Source organism: Vanacampus margaritifer, chromosome 5 (genome assembly GCF_051991255.1).
Source record: "Vanacampus margaritifer isolate UIUO_Vmar chromosome 5, RoL_Vmar_1.0, whole genome shotgun sequence".
Lineage (NCBI taxonomy): Eukaryota > Metazoa > Chordata > Actinopteri > Syngnathiformes > Syngnathidae > Vanacampus > Vanacampus margaritifer.
The window spans coordinates 13,858,026-13,876,337 of record NC_135436.1 but is presented as its reverse complement, the minus strand read 5'-3'; the positions used below and the strand labels follow the sequence as shown (position 1 = coordinate 13,876,337).

At 40.4% G+C, this 18,312-nt stretch overlaps 2 protein-coding genes across 4 annotated transcripts in view; both read left to right on the top strand.

Annotated features, from left to right (window-relative positions):
- Window positions 1-3,618, top strand: part of pde2a (phosphodiesterase 2A) — a 163,758-nt gene extending 160,140 nt beyond the window's left edge. For both annotated transcript variants that reach the window (XM_077566296.1, XM_077566297.1), the window contains exon 31: window positions 707-3,618. In XM_077566296.1, the coding sequence (XP_077422422.1) occupies window positions 707-941 (235 nt within the window). In that variant the 3' untranslated portion in view covers window positions 942-3,618. The remainder of the gene's footprint in view (window positions 1-706) is intronic.
- Window positions 3,619-5,019: 1,401 nt separating this feature from the next.
- Window positions 5,020-18,286, top strand: cul3b (cullin 3b). 2 transcript variants are annotated; one of them, XM_077565036.1, is made up of 16 exons: window positions 5,020-5,294; window positions 8,662-8,859; window positions 11,232-11,345; window positions 11,436-11,596; window positions 11,699-11,813; window positions 13,079-13,307; window positions 13,548-13,693; window positions 14,092-14,268; window positions 14,347-14,517; window positions 14,653-14,760; window positions 15,730-15,854; window positions 16,081-16,177; window positions 16,389-16,523; window positions 16,614-16,800; window positions 16,951-17,096; window positions 17,190-18,286. In XM_077565036.1, exons 1-16 carry the CDS (start codon window positions 5,232-5,234, stop codon window positions 17,319-17,321), a joined length of 2,304 nt encoding a protein of 767 aa, XP_077421162.1. In that variant the 5' UTR covers window positions 5,020-5,231; the 3' UTR covers window positions 17,322-18,286. The 2 variants fall into 2 exon arrangements, with proteins under 2 accessions (XP_077421162.1, XP_077421161.1); XM_077565035.1 differs by having other exon boundaries at window positions 16,362-16,523.
- The last annotated feature ends 26 nt before the right edge of the window (window positions 18,287-18,312 follow it).

The window sequence follows — 18,312 nt, the reverse complement described above, 5'->3', positions numbered from 1 at the left end:
TAGACAAAAAGCCAACCGTTTTTATTCATCTCGGCCATTTTGCTACTTGTTGTCGACTAGAAATGACATCGCAATTGCTCAGGGCTGAGATGACAACAATCACTGTTGATTTGTTTTCTGAGTTTGCTGAGTGATGCTCACAAGCTGAGCTGTGATTGGTCATTCGTTACGTTACCTGAGCCACTGTGATGTCATTTTGTAATTGACAGCTAGTGGCAAAATGCATTTAAAAAAAACTGGCGGATTTTGCTGCTTAATTTATATTCTTAAATTGAGTTAGTATTTCTAATTTGAAGTCTTTATTTTCCACAATTTGAAGTCTTTATTTTCCACAAGTATCTGGGTGTGCATGAGTACTTTTGCCACCCCTGGCTCAATGATAAAACCAAAATCAAAAATGTCTCAGTTTGATATTTCCACAAGCACAATAACTGTCTACTGTTTTGAACACCACTCTGACAGTGTCATCAAAACTATATATTATTTTTATATAGGTAGACTATTGCATCTCAATAGATTGTGCAGGTCCACCTAATGACTAGGAAAGTGCCCACAGAGTGTAGGTAGGTAAGGTGTACTAAAGATTCTCCACCATCAAATCAGTCCCAGTTATTCCAAAGTGGACCAATGAAAACACTTTTAATCACGTGAAAGCCTCATTACCTGTTAAAAGTGACATCTTTATTAATTCATTGTGTTTTATTAGGCTGCTGTCGGAACTATTTCCCGGGGCCACGGAGCTCTACGAGAGAGTGGCGGCGAATCGGGAGCAGTGGACCAAAGTGTCCCACAAGTTCACCATCCGGGGGTTGCCTAGCAACAACAGCCTAGACTTCTTGGACCAGGAATATGAGCTACTGCAGTCCCAGGGCGCTTTCGGGAGTGACCACCTCTGCCTTAATGGCTGCCTTGATGATTGTGAAGGAGGGCACGGCCAGTGACATCAGTAGCCCGTCTTAAGAGTCATGCAGTTTTTTTTTGTGGTCCAACAAAGAGGCTGAGGACAACTTTTAGCGGCCTAAAGGAGGAGGGGCCCCACTGCTACTTGTCAGTCACTTTGAAGCTTAGCAGGACGGACAGGACAGGACAACATTTGCAACAAATGGATGTGAAATGTCTGAAGTGGTTTTGGTAATCACATGCTTCATGTTGCTCGTGTCCCCAGTTCACGAGTGCAGAAGGTGGTGCAGTCACAACTGGAACAAGATGTTTTACAAGTTCATACGTGCAGTACTCATCCTGATGATTAAAGATTGTACAAACACATTAGTGACACACATGAACGTGTTTTGGGGGGAGGGGGGGTTACGTTGTCATGTAAACATAATACAAAGTGCTTATCATTTGAGTGACATGTTCCATGATTGTGGATATTGATTTGAATAGCTGAGTCGTTCACACACAAGCAACTGCCATCAACTTAAGAATGCTTGTGATGTCTTTTTCGCTATGAATTTGTTGAAAATGACAATGCAGGCCACGTGTCCATGATAATGAGAATATTTTTGTATCAAATAATTAGAATTATACAGTACATCATTTCATTCCTGCTTTGCCACAAAAATCCACAAAGGCAATTTGTTTTGACTTCTCAAGCCTTTGGGAAAAAAACTGTTTGACAATCACTCCTCTACACCGTCACATTACATTAAAAAAGAAATCAAATTCAAACCCACGCCAACTTTTTTGTTACTCTCCTCCCAGAACCACTATCAATGAAAGTGAAGCCCTTTAAACGATCCATCCCACCTGTTGTGTAAATGAGCCATAGTTGAGCGTGCTCCACCAAGTGTGTCATATGGATCTGCCTTATTGTGCATCTTTGCTGCCTTTCTTAGAGCTTTTAATATATACCAACTGAAATAAAAGAGCCTGTTTATTATTGTGTGTTTGTTATAGACATAGCTTGACTATCAGTGTGTTGACTGAAGGACCACCACACTCAGACAATGTATATTTGTGAAATAACCTTTGTAAAGACCTCGGCTGTTGTGTCATTTCACCCGTTTGCCACCATTTGGCAAATACTGGCCAAGTGGTGCCCGTGTGGCTAGAAAAAAAGAGGGATCAGAGATGTAGCCATCAATGAAAATATTCCCAAAGGAAAAGTTTGAACGTTCTTTTCTTTTTTTCAGCTCTCAGATTGTGCCTCATTTCCAAATGTTGGGAGTCCTGTGTTAAATGTTGCACCACTTTTACCTTGTTTTAAATAGAAAATGCTGCAGCTTTTTGTGAAGCCAACCACTGAGTTACACAACATAACTATCTAATGGAGAACACTGTATGTAGGCTGTGTGTGTGTGTGTGTGCGTGCGTGCGTGGATGGGAGAGAGTTCATGACCAAATGAGTGCATGAAAAGTGTGGCTGTGTGGGTAGCAGGGAAAGAGATTCCAATTAAGCTAGTGCAGTCGAAGTCGAAAACTTATTTGAAAAATGGTGTTGTTATGTCTCTGATAATGCCAGTCGGGGTGGCCTAAAGTAAAGAGCAATGCAATCAGGGTGTATACATGTACTGTTTGTCTTTCAACGTGTGTCATGTTGGTGTGTGTGTATTTTACTTACATTGGAATACAGCATGGGTTGACTGCCTTGGTTCGAGTCTTTTCTACTAAAATGTTTGCAAAGGGCATACTAGTAAACCTGTACTACACGTGTTTTTACAGTTACTCTCCCACTCCAGCTTTTACATTGTTCCATACCATGTAAGTTCATTTGAAGCAACCATGTCACGTGCATCGGCCTTTTTTCATGTGCAATATGAAGTGTCTGAATGGAAATGGAAATTCCCTTGCCTCTTGTTAATTTATTTCCTGACATTTGAGCTTCCTGAGGCTTTTTGAGAGAAAAAAATGCCTCAGAAAGTTCAGATGTCAGCATTGAGTGTGTATCTGTCAATGTGTGTTGCGTTTTTAGTCAGGGCTATTTGCGCCAGGTGAAAAATTCGGACTTCCTGGCCAAGCTTCAGAATTGAAACTTTGTCTTTATTCTCCAAATATAGAGTGATGACGTGGGCTATTGTTTATATCAAATGTTTAGTTTTTTTGCTACGTCATTGCCATCTTTGATATGTTCCCTTCGGTGTTTGAAGGCAATCAATGTCTCCATCACAAAACAGCAAGAAGGCCATTGTAATATTCGTCTGTGACTTACATGGTGACAGTGGCAACAACATTGATGTAAATAGGAAGGTTTGAAGAAGGATACGTTACGTTGTCTGTCATTATTACAATGGGACATATTTTCTTTGTAAAGTGCTTCTTTTCAACCCCCCCCCCCCCCCCACACACACACACACACACACTCCACCCCAAATCCTCCAAACTTGAGTTATGAAGAAACAGGAGAAAAGAAAACTATGTGTATTCTAGATTTCTGATCATGCAGCACAAACAAGAGCCCAATCTAATCTGATACTGTATAAAAGATGATTTACTGCAGAATAAATACAGGTGGATTCAACTTTTTTTTTTCCTTTCTTACTTTTTTTTTTTTAGTCTGAGAGCTCTGGCTATATCTTGACTTTCAAGGAACAATGATATATTTGGAGGGGGGGGGGAACAAATGGATTACTTTCGTTTGGTTCATTTGTGGAATAAATGTGATGAAAGGTGTCAACATTACTGACTCCAAATGTTCTTTTTTTAACTTGTTCTTTTACGAGAATAATATGAGCTTTGAAGAAGTGACAAAAATGATCTTAATTTTAGTTCTATGTGACTTCCCAACAAATACATTATCACAAAACCCAAAACATGCTTCCTTATACATAAATTATAGACTAAGCAAAAGAATATTGTCTTAAATATTGGCACTGTACTGATAAACATGTTCACTGTCTATCAGTTGGAAAATCGATATGCAAGAGGCAGGAGTAAAGGATACACAAATAGAAAATCTAAATACAGCTGATAAACACATTTGTTCCCAACCAGGTTTCAATGTTATAATTATTGCCGTTCAACAGCCAATAAATTGCACTGCTAGTCAGACTTGCTGAACATGTTTAAAAATATCATTCATTCTGCTAATTTGAAGTGCAGGAAAGGTCTGACAAATTGTCTGACAAAGCTAAAACAATATATTATCCATCATAACCACAGAGAAGAGACAAACGTTGCATAAAACAATTAAGTTGTCATCAAAAGAAGAGTGAAGATGATGATGATTATGTAAAAGTAGTCATAAGTAAAAAAATAAAAATAAAAAAAATAAATAAAAACGTGTTTTTTATTGTGTTTGGTTTGATTTGTTTTGTTTTGTTTTCCTCAGCGGCACACTACATGACAATCAGTATTGAGCCTGTGTGGACTTTGCTACTAAGTAACAAATAAATGCAAAATTAGCTAATAGTCAATAATAATTGATTAATAATAATCATTGGGTTAAGGGGTCCCCACAAATAATTTTTAGAGGCAACAACTAATTATTCTCCGTAATAAGGCCATGGACGGGGAATATCTTGCGTCTCTGAATCTGTTGCCATAGTTACACGATCACGTTCCTTTATGACGCTGCTCTGCTCTCCGTGTTTTCCCCAAGATCAATATCAAGCAATAAGATCTCAAACGCAGTTAGGTTTACGTACCTGTGCGTGCGTATTATTTACGTCATGTAGTCATTGTAGTGATCTTGGCAGGTGGGAAAAAGATAGGCTAGCAAGCGTATTTTAACAATGCAAGGAGTAGAAAGTACTGTTTTCAAGGGAGTAAAAGGTCGGTTAAAGCAGTAAAGTACAAATGCAAAATATCTACTCAAATACACTAACGAAGTATTTGTACTTCATTACTTCCCACTACAGCTAATTGGGTTGATAATAGTGTAAATGTCATTCATATGTTACGTGTTGTACAATTTGAGTAGTAAATCAAACTATCCGATAAAAGACCTCAATGGTGCTTGAATGCAAGTAAAACCATAACAAAGTGCGTACGTTCATGTTCAGGTGCAACGCAAACAATATAGAGTACAGTAATCAATTGTGTCATGTTTTCCGCAAGTCTCGCGTGAGTTGAGGCGCGTGAGCTCTGCGCAATGAGACTTGTAGCTCGTCCGCCATTGCTGAGCCAAGTACTACTAGCGAATTTGGCTGTCAACAATAAACTTACTGCGCCGGGACGTGGAGCTACGAGGTCGAGTGAAAGCTAGTCGGCTGCTCCAGTAACCAGTAGTCGCCCCGTCCCTCCCTGGAGAACTTTTTAATGTGAATACAGAGCCCACGGACGAGGCAACCATGTCTAATCTCAGCAAAGGCGGCACCAAGAAGGACACCAAAATGAGGATACGGGCCTTTCCTGTAAGTGAACGCCGGAGACGATGCCTTGCCTGCCCGCCAGGCGGTGACTCGATCACCGTGGTCTCAGGCTGCTGGCTTGTAGCTCTGAAGCTAACCAGCTGAGCAGTAGACGAATAGGAGTAAACAGTGGCGCGGTCAAATCGCGTCCTACCCCCACACATATTGTAGCTCTTTAGGGGACATGCGTGTATTATTATGCGCACATAGGGGACGTTTCATCAAATGTTTTCGTCAATAGCTTGAAAAGCTCCCCAACGTTAGCTTGGTGGTCGGATGGATCTTTGACGCTAACGTTAGCTCGACTCGTGACACTTGTTGTTTTGGCTATTGTTGGCTTTGACAATAACATGCCCAACGCCAGTATAACTTAATTCGAACGTTTATTCTAACTGACACCTCGGCGCTAAAACATCAGCGACGTACAAGAACAAACAGGCGTCATTACATTTAGATCGATGCTAACAATTCTTCGGGCAGTTAGCATACTTCTGGGCTTGCAAATGCAGTAAAGTCATGGATACAAGATCCTAACTCGGTGGATCGATATTTTGGAATTGCAGTGGTGTTGGAGGAATCTTATCCGTCCACCTGACACTCCCTTTGTCTGCAAGTCATCGGAAGACCTCGGATTCAGCTGACCTCATTTAGTGTCAAATAGAAATTCATTCGTGGAACTGGCTGGGGGAGCTTGTATATCATCCAAATGGACTTCTGGCTGCTGTTAGTGTTCTAATGATGGCTTGAACTACGTGACCGTGGCCTTACACAGCCTAACTGTTGTTAACTTGATCAGGGGCAAGTGAACCTGTTGATAAAGGCCCTTTGGCATCATGGATTCATATGTTGGGGCTTACCATTTGGCAAGACACAATGAAGTTGTGAATGCCCCCAAAATAAAATCACTGTTAGATAAACCTTTGTAATTAAGCATGGGCTGATATTATACTCTGACTGTAAGGTAAATTTGAACAAAAGTATTGCGGTATTCAAATTAAAGCTCTAAATGTCCTTTTTTATATATATATATATATATATATATTTGAGAAAAGGAACCCCCCCCCCCCCCCCCATTGAACACAATCTATTTTATGTTTAAACAAAATATTGAATAGTTGGTACATTAAGAAACCTGTACCATGTTAAGGTCAAACAAATACATGTTAACATTCTTCTTTCTATTTTTTTTTTTTTACAACAGACCTGTGGGCTACTCATGTTGTCCTTGGGCTAACTGATACACCCTGGCACCTACACTTTCTTTCTTTTTTTAAAGCATCAGTGTAACAGTCTTTTGTCTAACCTTCCTCTGTCCCTCCTGCGCTTCCATGTATGACTTGCAAGAAGGAGAGGAAAAAAATAGTTAATTGGAGGCAATATCTTCAAATAGGAGGCTCGTTTATTCAACTCAGCCAATCGTATACTGCCATGCTTTAACGACCCCTAAAAAAAAATTTAAATTACAGCTCGAAAATGTCCTCTTTTTTTTTTAGTATTTGTGTAAACAAAAACAGCATTGTTTTCACACAACACTTTAATATTTATACAAAACAGAGTATATTTGCTACATTAAGAAAACGTGTGTATGTTAAGTTTAAATAAATGAATAAAGAAAGAAAGAAATGTTAATGTTCTTCTTCTGTTTTAATTCATACCAAGTTACAGCGTCCCATCACTGGTGTGCTATTTTTAGAACAGACGTGTGGGCTACTCATGTTGCCCTTGAGGCTAACTAGTACACGCTGGCACCTACGCATGTATATGTTGTTCTTTAAAGGCTAATGCAAAGGCATCTGTGTTTCATCTAACATCCCACTGTCTCTCCTCCACCATGCACAAATTGCAAGGAGGAGGGGGAAAAAGTTCATTGGAAGCACGTCAGAGGTGGCTCGTTCATTCAACTCTGTAAGCAGCGAATTATATAGTGCCCTGCGTGGACATCCCTTCAAAAAAAATAGAAGAGCAAAGAATGTACAATGTTTTTGTGTACATTGTAATTTGCAATGTTGTCTTGCCTCAAGCCATAAATGCTTATTTGCAAAAAGACTCCAATTTTTGATGCATTACATTAAAACCTTCATTCATTGTTCATACAATGGACATATAGTGCATGCGTTACAGTTGACTTATGTCTGCTTTAACTAGTTAGTGGGCTCATTATTGCAACACCATAGGACATGTTATTCTTGTTATTCATGTTATTCTTATACCTGATTAATGATGGCGTTGAGCGTCAAAGAAAACCCCACTGAAGCCACCACGCCAGGGACAGGAAGTTCTTAGACTTCAACTCTACGTATCCATCCGAAAGTGTTAGTTAGCACACTAGGATCTCATTGCATGGGTTACACTGAAGCGACTGGTCATTTATTTTATTTGAACAAAACTAAGCTGCACTTTGTTAGGACACTTCTTTGTTGGTTCAAGCGGCTTCTTCGGGTGGGCACCCAGCAGACGAGCACCCAGCGACTCGGCTGTGCTCAAAACAGGTTCTTGTGCTCCAAATGTTCTCTTAACGTGCTTGGAATTGTGGCACCAATCTAACGGCATACTTTGAAAGCCTTTGCCTACAGCACGCAGAATGCCAGGGTCGGGTTTTTGGCCCTCCTTTTTTTTTTTTTTTAAATTGAACATTTTATCAAACAATTTTTGTATTGATATTGTTAATACAAATTGACATTATATGGGTGGATGGATCTTAACACTACTCATCTTTTTCATTTCCCTTCCAAAATGATTATTCATTGACTGTCTTTTTCAGCGACAACAGGCACGTTGAAGTAACACTCTCACCAACGGTTCCTTTTGTGACAAAACACTGTTGATTAGTAGAAGTAATCTAGTGTTAGATTCATTAAGATGAGTCACAATATGACAGTGTGATGTGAGTAAGCTCTCAGTTGCAGCATTTCCTGGAGCACAACTACTTTGTTAAGTTAGCGTATTTGTTGTGTACAAAGAAGCGTTAGGACCACATTGAAAAGATGAATAATGAGAATTAATTTAAGAGAGTTAAGTCGGATTCTTAATGATTGAATGTAAAAACTCCCTAACATTATGTTAGGTTAATTAAACACTCTAAATTGTCTTTAGGTATGTAGTTGTTTACATGTGCAATTGGCTGGCGACCAGTCCAGGTACCCCACTCATCTTAAGTCAGTCATCCAGGATAGCCTCAAGCAAACTTGTGATCCTAATGAGGATGAGCGATATGGAAAATCAAATAGATGGAATCACACTGTAAAAAAAAAAAAAAATGCTGTAGAGAGGAGATTGGCAATTTCAGCGCCATAACAGGACAAGCGCAAGGTTGACTTGAAATGATTTTGGCCTAAAAAAACGAAAACATTGATGTCCTGTTGCCCTGCAGATGACAATGGATGAGAAGTATGTGAACAACATATGGGACCTCCTGAAGAACGCCATTCAGGAGATTCAGAGGAAGAACAACAGTGGCCTGAGCTTTGAGGAGCTTTACAGGAACGCCTATACGATGGTGCTCCACAAACACGGAGAGAAGCTTTACACCGGACTGCGGGAGGTCGTCACCGAACATTTGATCAACAAAGTAAGATCGGCACACACACACGCCCGCACGGAATTACAAACAGTTCAAAGAATTGTCACCTTCTACACTACACTTGTAGAGCAATTGATATAAAGCTGAGATGTTTGTTTTTGAGAAGTGCAATGAAGAACACGCAACTCACAAATGCAATGCCTGGTGTAAGTTAACAAGACATGTTTTTTTTTCTAATAAAAATAGTGTCAAATGCTATTTTTTAGTATTTTCCATTCGGGATGGCTACCAAAGACGGTACTTTTTGTGGTATGGACCGATTTGGGTCGGTACTTCCGAGCACCGATTCCCGTCAAATTAAACGATGCCATGTTTCGGTTTTGAAGCACGCCTTTTTTAAGTTGTGACTGTGAGGGAGTGCAGTTAAAGCACTTGAACGCAACATCTACGTACACCCATGTACTGGCCGTCACCCACTCGCGCAGGATTTCACACGTTAAGAATACATTTCCGGGTTTGCAAGCAAGCGAGATTTTTGCAGCACCAAGCCAAACCAATACACTTTATGAAGCATGACGGCCTCCACCGCCGGGCGCATGCTGGCAATGTCCCCGGTTCCCCGCAATCAGTGCATTGCTGAGAGGGAAGTGTTGCCAGCCGCGTCCTTCGCTGTACCCGCGCACGTCGCCCGCACCGAAACTGAGAAGTCCGTCTTCCACCACTTCATTTCTTTCTTTCTTTTTTGCTACATTTGAATCCAGTGTGGCACGTGGCAGGCTTTACTTTACGTCCTTGAAAAACAACTGCACAAGAAACCGATAACATCAATTATTAATTTATATATTTACTGTTTAACTTCGTTCCTTGTACTGTTCATTGCACAGAACTTTGCTTCACACTTTGTTTTTTGTAATATTAATTTTTGTGTATTAATTATACTTCAACTATTTTAAAATGTTATACCTTTAGTTTTACTATTCCTCTCTGGCTCATTTGTTTTAAATTTTAAATCTTTGTTATTTGTCAAGTTTTCTATATTGAAAAGTAATTATGGATTTTTAAAAAGGGTTTTACTGTTAAATAAACAATTATACACATTTACCACCCAAAAAATAAATAAATAAAAATAAAAGAGAGGGGGGTGGAGAGAGAGAGAGAGAACGAGAACGAACAAAAGTAGCAAAAATTGGTACTGTTGAGTACCGATATTGATTCCCGGGTACTGAGAATTGGAACATTACCGGTTCAAACGTGAAAGGTACCCATCCCTATATGCCATGAGATGCTAAAAAAATCAGGCTTCAAATGGCCTCGGGGCTGTAGTTTGGACACCCCAAATATTGGACGAATTTCATCAATAGTGGCGTTGACTCAGAATTCCATCATGCACACATAAATGCAAGAAATGGAAATGAATATTTTAGCAAAATAAAAGCTCCCTCCGTTCTGGATCGCTGAATGACTTACTTTTCCAGGAACCACTTGGCCAAAGTACTTCGAACCACCAGTCTTTGTACTTGAAATAAATCCACTTACTTAGTTCTACTCCTTATTCTCGGCAATGTCTCGCCTTCCTCTCCTTATCTTATCTTACCGCCCTTTTTGGGCAAAAAGTGCTGCTGTAAAAGCAAAACACAAACACCCTCGTAGTCTTAACGAATCATACCGACCGATGCTGACTTTGGCACACCACAATAGTTCGATGTCCACAATTTAATTACGGTTTTGATGGCATGTTTCCTCACAAACATTCACATTTTTACACACTTTTAAGATGCTTGACTTTTGAGTATATTAAATTGAGAAACTTCACAAACCACAACAGTAGTAATATTCAACTTTAGAAAAGCGGTCACCAACTCTGGTCCTCGAGGGCCCCTAACCTGCATGTATCGATGTTTCCCTCCTTCTACACACCTGATTCATATGACCAGGACCGTCTTGAGGCTTCTTGTTGTCCATCGATTATTGTGCTCCCACACTCATGCGTTTCATATAAAAAAAAGTATTGCGTTTGACTCCCCAGTCCGATTTGTCAGTAGGACATCTATATGTGGATGTGAAAATGGTTTGTGTAGTTTGATCTCATGAAAGTGAAGGAGCACCTGCGATTATCCATCAACACTTCAGTAGAAAAGAAAAGGGGGGGAGGTCAGCGTGCCCTTACAATCTACTGTTGACGTTTGCTTTTTTTTTTTTTTTTCCCCTTTTCTGCTGAGTCACACTGCAGGGACTCCTATCACACTGCTGAATGTGCCGTTAGTGGCGTTGTAAGATATAGTAAAGTATCATCTTCTAAAGGAAGGCAGGAAATAATTTGTGTGTAACGCTGCCGTTTTCTGTTCAATTGTACACTGCATAGCATGCTGAAACATACCCACTTGTTTGTGTGTGTGTGTGTTCTTTCCCCACCCACATAGGTACGAGAAGATGTCCTCAACTCCCTGAACAATAACTTCCTCCAAACCTTAAACCAGGCTTGGAATGACCACCAGACTGCAATGGTGATGATCCGGGACATCCTGATGTACATGGTCAGCTGATGTTTTTTTTCTCTCAGCCTCACTGTTAGCACCTTGAGAACTGCCATCCAAAACATGCGTGTCTTTTCTGCTCCTCCGCAGGACCGGGTTTATGTGCAGCAGAATAACGTGGAGAATGTCTACAACTTGGGTCTCATCATATTTAGGGATCAGGTTGTCCGCTACGGGTGTATCAGAGATCACCTCCGACAAACACTACTGGACATGATCGCACGTGAAAGGAAGGGGGAGGTGGTGGACAGGTAGAAGACCGAAAAAAAAATATCTGGACTTTATTGCCTTTGTGTTTGAGTGAACAAAATTTGTTTGGATTTCATGTTTGGTCTGCTTCGAATCTCCTTTAGGGGCGCCATCAGAAATGCCTGCCAAATGTTGATGATCCTCGGTCTGGAAGGCAGATCAGTTTATGAAGAGGACTTTGAAGCGCCTTTCTTGGAAATGTCTGCAGAGTTTTTCCAGGTATGTCAAATAGTCGGCAGTGCACCTCTACCTATGCACGCATGTCTTTTTTCTGTGGCACCTGTCTTCGGGTATTTGTTGAAAATGTTTTTTATGTCACAAGATGCCGCCAAGCCCGATTCCAGGAAAGTAGTCATCTGTAAAACAATGTATGTGAGGTGTCTGAACAAAAAATACCAGAATTCAATAATAAATTAATTAATAATTCCTAGGGGTGCACCAATCACAATTTTCTGTCCGATCTCTTGAAAAGTCTGGCCTGCCAATCCCGATTTTTCCGATCTCGATTTTTTTCATAACAAGCAGCATACACCTTCAGAGTTCCAATCTTTATTGGAAAACATTGAACAATATCTGTGAAATAATACAAACGGGTTGTTTTAACTGCAAATTAAGTAGTTCTCTGAAATAAAAATGAAAAGCCTATTAGTCATCTCAGCAGAAGAGGACAGTGGCTGACTTTTTCAAACCTCTGAGGAGGGAGATGAGATCGGCCGATCCCCCAAAACTAAGGAAATCGGAGCCGATAAATCGGTGCACCCCTAATAATTCCCTTTATGAACAGTACGACTACTGTCTTTGCTGGTCATGACGGCCAGCATTACTACAAGGCAGCAATATAATACAGCGTAACACTTCATACTGGCTTGTAGAATTTAGTAGGGCTCATCATCATAAAAGTCAATGTTAACGTCTTCATTTAAATAGTTTTGGAAATGTTCCAACTAATGTGTTCAGTTGTAAATGTATGTATTGCGTGTTTTAAAATCAGCTACATTGTTACTTAAAATCTGTAGGCAGGTTGTTGTTTTTTTCACTTTTTAAAGCTTGCTTTAAAATTTACTTTTGTGGTGTTTGCAAATAGCTAATTTTCACTAGCTGGTAATTGGTAATATGTAATTAACATTGCTAAGATGTTTTTTGTCAGTTATAGTGTTCTGCTTCTTTATAGTTATCATGAATCATATTTTGGGTATTATAAGAATTTGTGTTTGTGTACAGCACACCATATATCGTATATATCGATGTTCCTTTTTCATATACTGTACATTATTGGCCAATATGTCAAATTCGGCACGTTTCAGCTCCCAATATCGGCTGCAAAAATCACGCATTGGTCGAGTTTAAGCTTAATTTAGGCAATTACAATAGATAGACACAAGGTTTAAAATTTGGTCAAAAACAAATAAATTGAACTAAACTCTAAGAAAATCAATGACCAAATATACAAAGAAAATTAACGCTGCATTTCATGTTTCTCTCAGATGGAAAGCCAGAAATTTCTTGCAGAAAACAGTGCGAGTGTGTACATAAAGAAGGTAGAAGCCAGGATTAATGAGGAGATTGAGCGGGTGATGCACTGCCTGGATAAATCCACCGAGGAGCCCATTGTCAAGGTAGTGGAGCGAGAGCTCATATCCAAGCACATGAAGACCATTGTGGAGATGGAGAACTCCGGTCTGGTCCACATGCTCAAGAATGGCAAAACCGACGGTAAAGGAACTTTTTTACCATCCTAGTTTGGTTTCTCTTGAATAAAATAAAAAATCCTGAGTGCAAGTTCAGCACAACAAACTACGCAGTGTGTGTAATGGAAAACTTGATTTGTCAGCTGTTAATATGCTGCACCAAGAGAAAACTATTACTAGATTGTAAATTGGAGTAGAATGTTGACCAAAAAATAAAAAACTCACTTTTTTATGCTCCAAGTGATACATCCTGTTTGATCCACAGATCTGGCATGTATGTACAAGCTGTTCAGTCGGGTTCCAAATGGACTGAAGACCATGTGCGAGTGTATGAGCTCGTACCTTCGGGAGCAAGGCAAAGCTCTCGTGTCTGAGGAGGGAGAAGGGAAGAACCCTGTGGACTACATCCAGGTACACCTCGACCACTCCGACATACAAACATAAAAAAAAAAGAAAAAGCATTTATCCCAGAGAGTCATAAAAGAAAAAGATGTCATGTTTTTTTTTTTTTATTGTCCTACCAAGTACTGTAGTCAGCATTGAAATCCTGAACTTGCAAGTATTTTAATGAGTGCCCTAAAGGGTGTTAGATAGGTTTGTGGTTATAAAGAAATCCGAGTCGACATTAAGAAATGCTGAAAATGTTCAAGCTCACCACTGCATCCAGTCCAGGATCGTAAGACTCCTTTTTTTTTTTTTTTTTTTTTTAAACACACGTGAACTTGTAAGAATGAAGTTGGGTATTTTGGGTAAGGTGTTTTCACTGTGACGATGATTTCTTGTGCCTCGTTCATCTCTTCTTTCCACAGGGACTACTGGACCTGAAGTTGCGTTTTGACCGTTTCCTCCAGGAATCTTTCAATAACGACCGTCTCTTCAAGCAAACCATTGCCGGAGACTTTGAGTACTTCCTCAACCTCAACTCGCGCTCGCCCGAGTACCTCTCGCTCTTCATCGACGACAAACTGAAAAAAGGTGTCAAAGGGGTGAGTTTTGTCAGTGAGCGTCAGCCGACTTTCAACAAGCACCCGTCGTATACATTTTGTTGCTGTCGTTGTCTTCAGCTGACAGAGCAGGAGGTGGAGTCCATACTGGACAAGGCCATGGTGCTTTTCCGCTTCATGCAGGAGAAGGACGTGTTTGAGAGGTACTACAAGCAACATCTGGCGCGCAGGCTGCTCACCAACAAGAGTGTCTCGGATGACTCCGAGAAGAACATGATCTCCAAACTCAAGGTGTTGGGACCGACATGTTTGGATTCCAGCTTTAAGAACAAAATTCATATTCAGATGATTGTAAATCATGAAAATGTTATTAGTATGTATAATTTCACATCGTAATGTTTTTTTTTTTTGGGTCACCTTTGCCAGACTGAGTGTGGCTGTCAGTTCACGTCCAAACTGGAAGGCATGTTCCGAGATATGAGCATCTCCAACACCACCATGGACGAGTTCAGGCAACATCTGCAGACCACCGGGGTGAGACCACGCGACATGCCGCAACTCACTGGCGCCTCCTATAATAGCGCAATAGAAAAATCATCTAATTATCTTAACAACCCTTCGCCCCACCACCCCCGATATTGAGATTCAATATGGGATTATTTTTTGCCTATATTTGAATTAGGTGTGTCAAAATTAATGTGTTAATTTAAAGTTCCTTTAATGCCCTAATTTTTTTTTTAAACTTACCATTAATGACCGACCGCACCTTACTTGTAAAGCCTGTAACGGCGGAGTTCCAGTCCCAACGCAGCAGACACGTCCACGTCATAATTTAGCAGTAATAAATTTTATAATAATGCATATATTTGTGGACACTGGGGTCAAGTTGTATTTAACAATTTTAAAATGTGCAAAATTTCACAAGTTACTACATATTAAAGATTAGATCTCCCTTAATATGAAAAGAAAAATGCACTGAGCTGTCACCAATTTGTTAGAAATGCAATTATGCCATCTAGTGGCAAATCAATATCACACTTATACGTATACATCTTTTTGACCTCTTATCGTTCCGATAAGTGGTTTTATGAACTCATTTTTATGAATTATTATGAAATTACTGTATCAATGACTGATAGATGCAGCCATATTTCTATTACCAGTAGTTTAACATTTTTCCCGCTTTCATGTTAACAAGAGTATGAAAAGTTACACACTTACTAACGGACATTTTATTGTACATTTAGAACAGATGGAAAATTTGCGATTCATTACGATTAAAAAAATTTCATCGCCTGACACCCCTAATTTTCATATTTTTAATTGCTAATTGTAATCTCCAATACTACGCCAATAACATTAATATGATTACAATTATACAATTTACTGCTTTATAGGATTTATACTAAACACAATTGACTTAAACAGCCTGTGTCAACTGTTCCAGTTTGTCATGTTGGGCCCGTTTGGGAGATCAATTGTCCATCTGTGTTCTGACCTCAGGTGTCTCTCGGGGGCGTCGATCTCACTGTGCGGGTGTTGACAACAGGCTACTGGCCGACACAGTCGGCAACACCCAAATGCAACATCCCTCCTTCACCTCGACATGCTTTTGAAGTCTTCAGAAGGTAGAACATGACATTTCCTTTGTTTAGGTTTTCCATTTCTGTTTAAGTCCCTGATTGGCCAGATTCTGCGCCTCGAGGTTTCTTGTCAATTTCAGGCAAATCGATATCCAAACAGCATCCATGCTAACTTGATTATACAACCAGTGGAGTTTGAATAAGGGAGATTGATGAAGCCACAGTGACTCTTCTCCGTGGTTGATCTTGTGCGACTTCATTCACCTTGTAGGTTTTATCTTGGGAAGCACAGCGGTAGACAACTCACACTGCAGCACCACATGGGCTCCGCAGATCTCAACGCCACCTTCTATGGGCCCATTAAAAAGGTATTTTACGTGCAAATAATCATTTTCTGCCTCCCGTTTCTTGTTCACTGAAAGAGATGGTAGCATCAGCAAGAGGTGAACACCCTGTGGGATCATATCTTGCTCTGCTTGATATCCATATTAAATCTGTGTTAACGTTAAACGTTACATTTATTTTTTAAGAGAGAAAATAATTTTTTTCGAGGTGATGACAGATGATGACTGTCAACAGGAGGATGGGTCAGAAGTGGGCGTTGGCGGAGCCCAGGTAACTGGTTCCAACACCAGGAAGCACATCTTGCAGGTGTCCACCTTCCAGATGACCATCCTCATGCTGTTCAACAACAGAGAGAAATCCATATTTGAGGTCATCAATCGTCCTGACACAACTTCTCAAACCTCAACCGATGCCCGACTTTAATGTTTCCGTCCGCGTCTTGGCCTCCCAACCCTGCAGGAGATCCAGCAGGAGACGGATATTCCGGAGAGGGAGCTGGTGCGGGCGCTGCAGTCGCTGGCCTGTGGGAAGCCCACCCAGAGAGTCCTCACCAAGGAGCCCAAGTCCAAGGAGATTGAGAATGGCCACATGTTTACAGTCAATGACCAGTTTACCTCCAAACTGCACCGGGTCAAAATCCAGACAGGTAAGCCAGCCCATCAAGAGATATGCAATGTTATGCAGCACAGGAATCTTTTATTTTATTTTATTTATTTATTTTTTTTTTATGGATTGAGGGTCGATTTGACATTTTTGTCATGATCCTGGTCTTGACATTTGTCATTGCGCCCCCTAGTGGCTGCTAAACAAGGAGAGTCCGACCCAGAGAGGAAAGAGACCCGACAGAAAGTGGACGATGACAGGAAGCATGAGATTGAAGCTGCTATTGTTCGCATCATGAAGTCTCGGAAGAAGATGCAGCACAATGTCCTAGTAGCAGAGGTGCGTTGGCTCAAAGCGATTGGAGAATTATTATTTTTTTCTCACAAGGCACATTATGGCTTGTACTCAATGATTTTTGTGTTTACTCCCCAGGTCACACAGCAGTTGCGAGCACGATTCCTCCCCAGTCCTGTAGTCATCAAGAAGCGTATTGAAGGACTCATTGAGAGGGAATATTTGGCACGAACGCCTGAGGACCGCAAAGTGTACACCTATGTAGCGTAAACCACGTGAATTCAATGCACCATAGAGTCGGGAGAAAACAGCGAGCCTTGTTTTTGTGGACTGCTATGCGTTTGAATGAACTTGGAAGTGCTCTCAAAGTTGATTCTGGGATACACTGGGAAGTTTCACTTTTCTTCCATAAAAAATGTTAGGGAAAAAAAAAATCATGCAAAAGATGGGGAAGTTTTCTAGCAATATTAGATTTCTCCTGCTAACAGAAATGACCGCAAGGTCTAGTTTTGTACAAAAGTATGTTTCTTGTGGCCTTTGGAGAGAATTGCGAGAGCCTGTTTGACCAAAAGGTTGAAGGAGTTTTGTTGCTCGGTGGTTACTAAGCAGACATGTTGTGGCTACACAGAGACTTAAGAAAACTTTTGAATTCACGCCCCTGTTTTAATTGTTGATGTCTGTGTTCTGTTTGTGTTTTGTTGCACAACAATGGCTGTACAGACACTCTTTCCCATTTCTGAAGACGTGAAATGGAGCAAAGAGGGCAAAGTGTTTACTGGCACACTACGGCAAGGGTGTTCAAATTCACTTTGAGTACTTGAGGAAACTTGACGAGTGCTTAATTTATTTTGCAAACCCGTCTGTTTTTGAGGTTGTTCCATGCCTGAAATTTCTTGCACCTCCTATACTGTTCAATGCTGTTGTCACATACAATATTTTTTCAGAGGCTAAACCCCATATAAAGCCCCATAGATGTTATGGTCCATCAAAACATATGACTCAGGCCTGGATGAGTGACCACAAAATGGCGGCTGCTCTCTGAATGGCTACATCCTGTGGTGCAGGTTGGTTTTTTTTGGGTTCATTCTTGGTTGCATTTTGAATGGGTGGAACCTAACTAGCACCATGTTCTAATGTGTACAAATTGTAAAATAATTATTGTACTCACTGCAAAGGTGGATTGTACAGGGCCTTGTTTTCATCATAATAAATGTAGAATAAAAAGGATGTTCTCACTTTTGACGTTCTTCCATGTCAGATG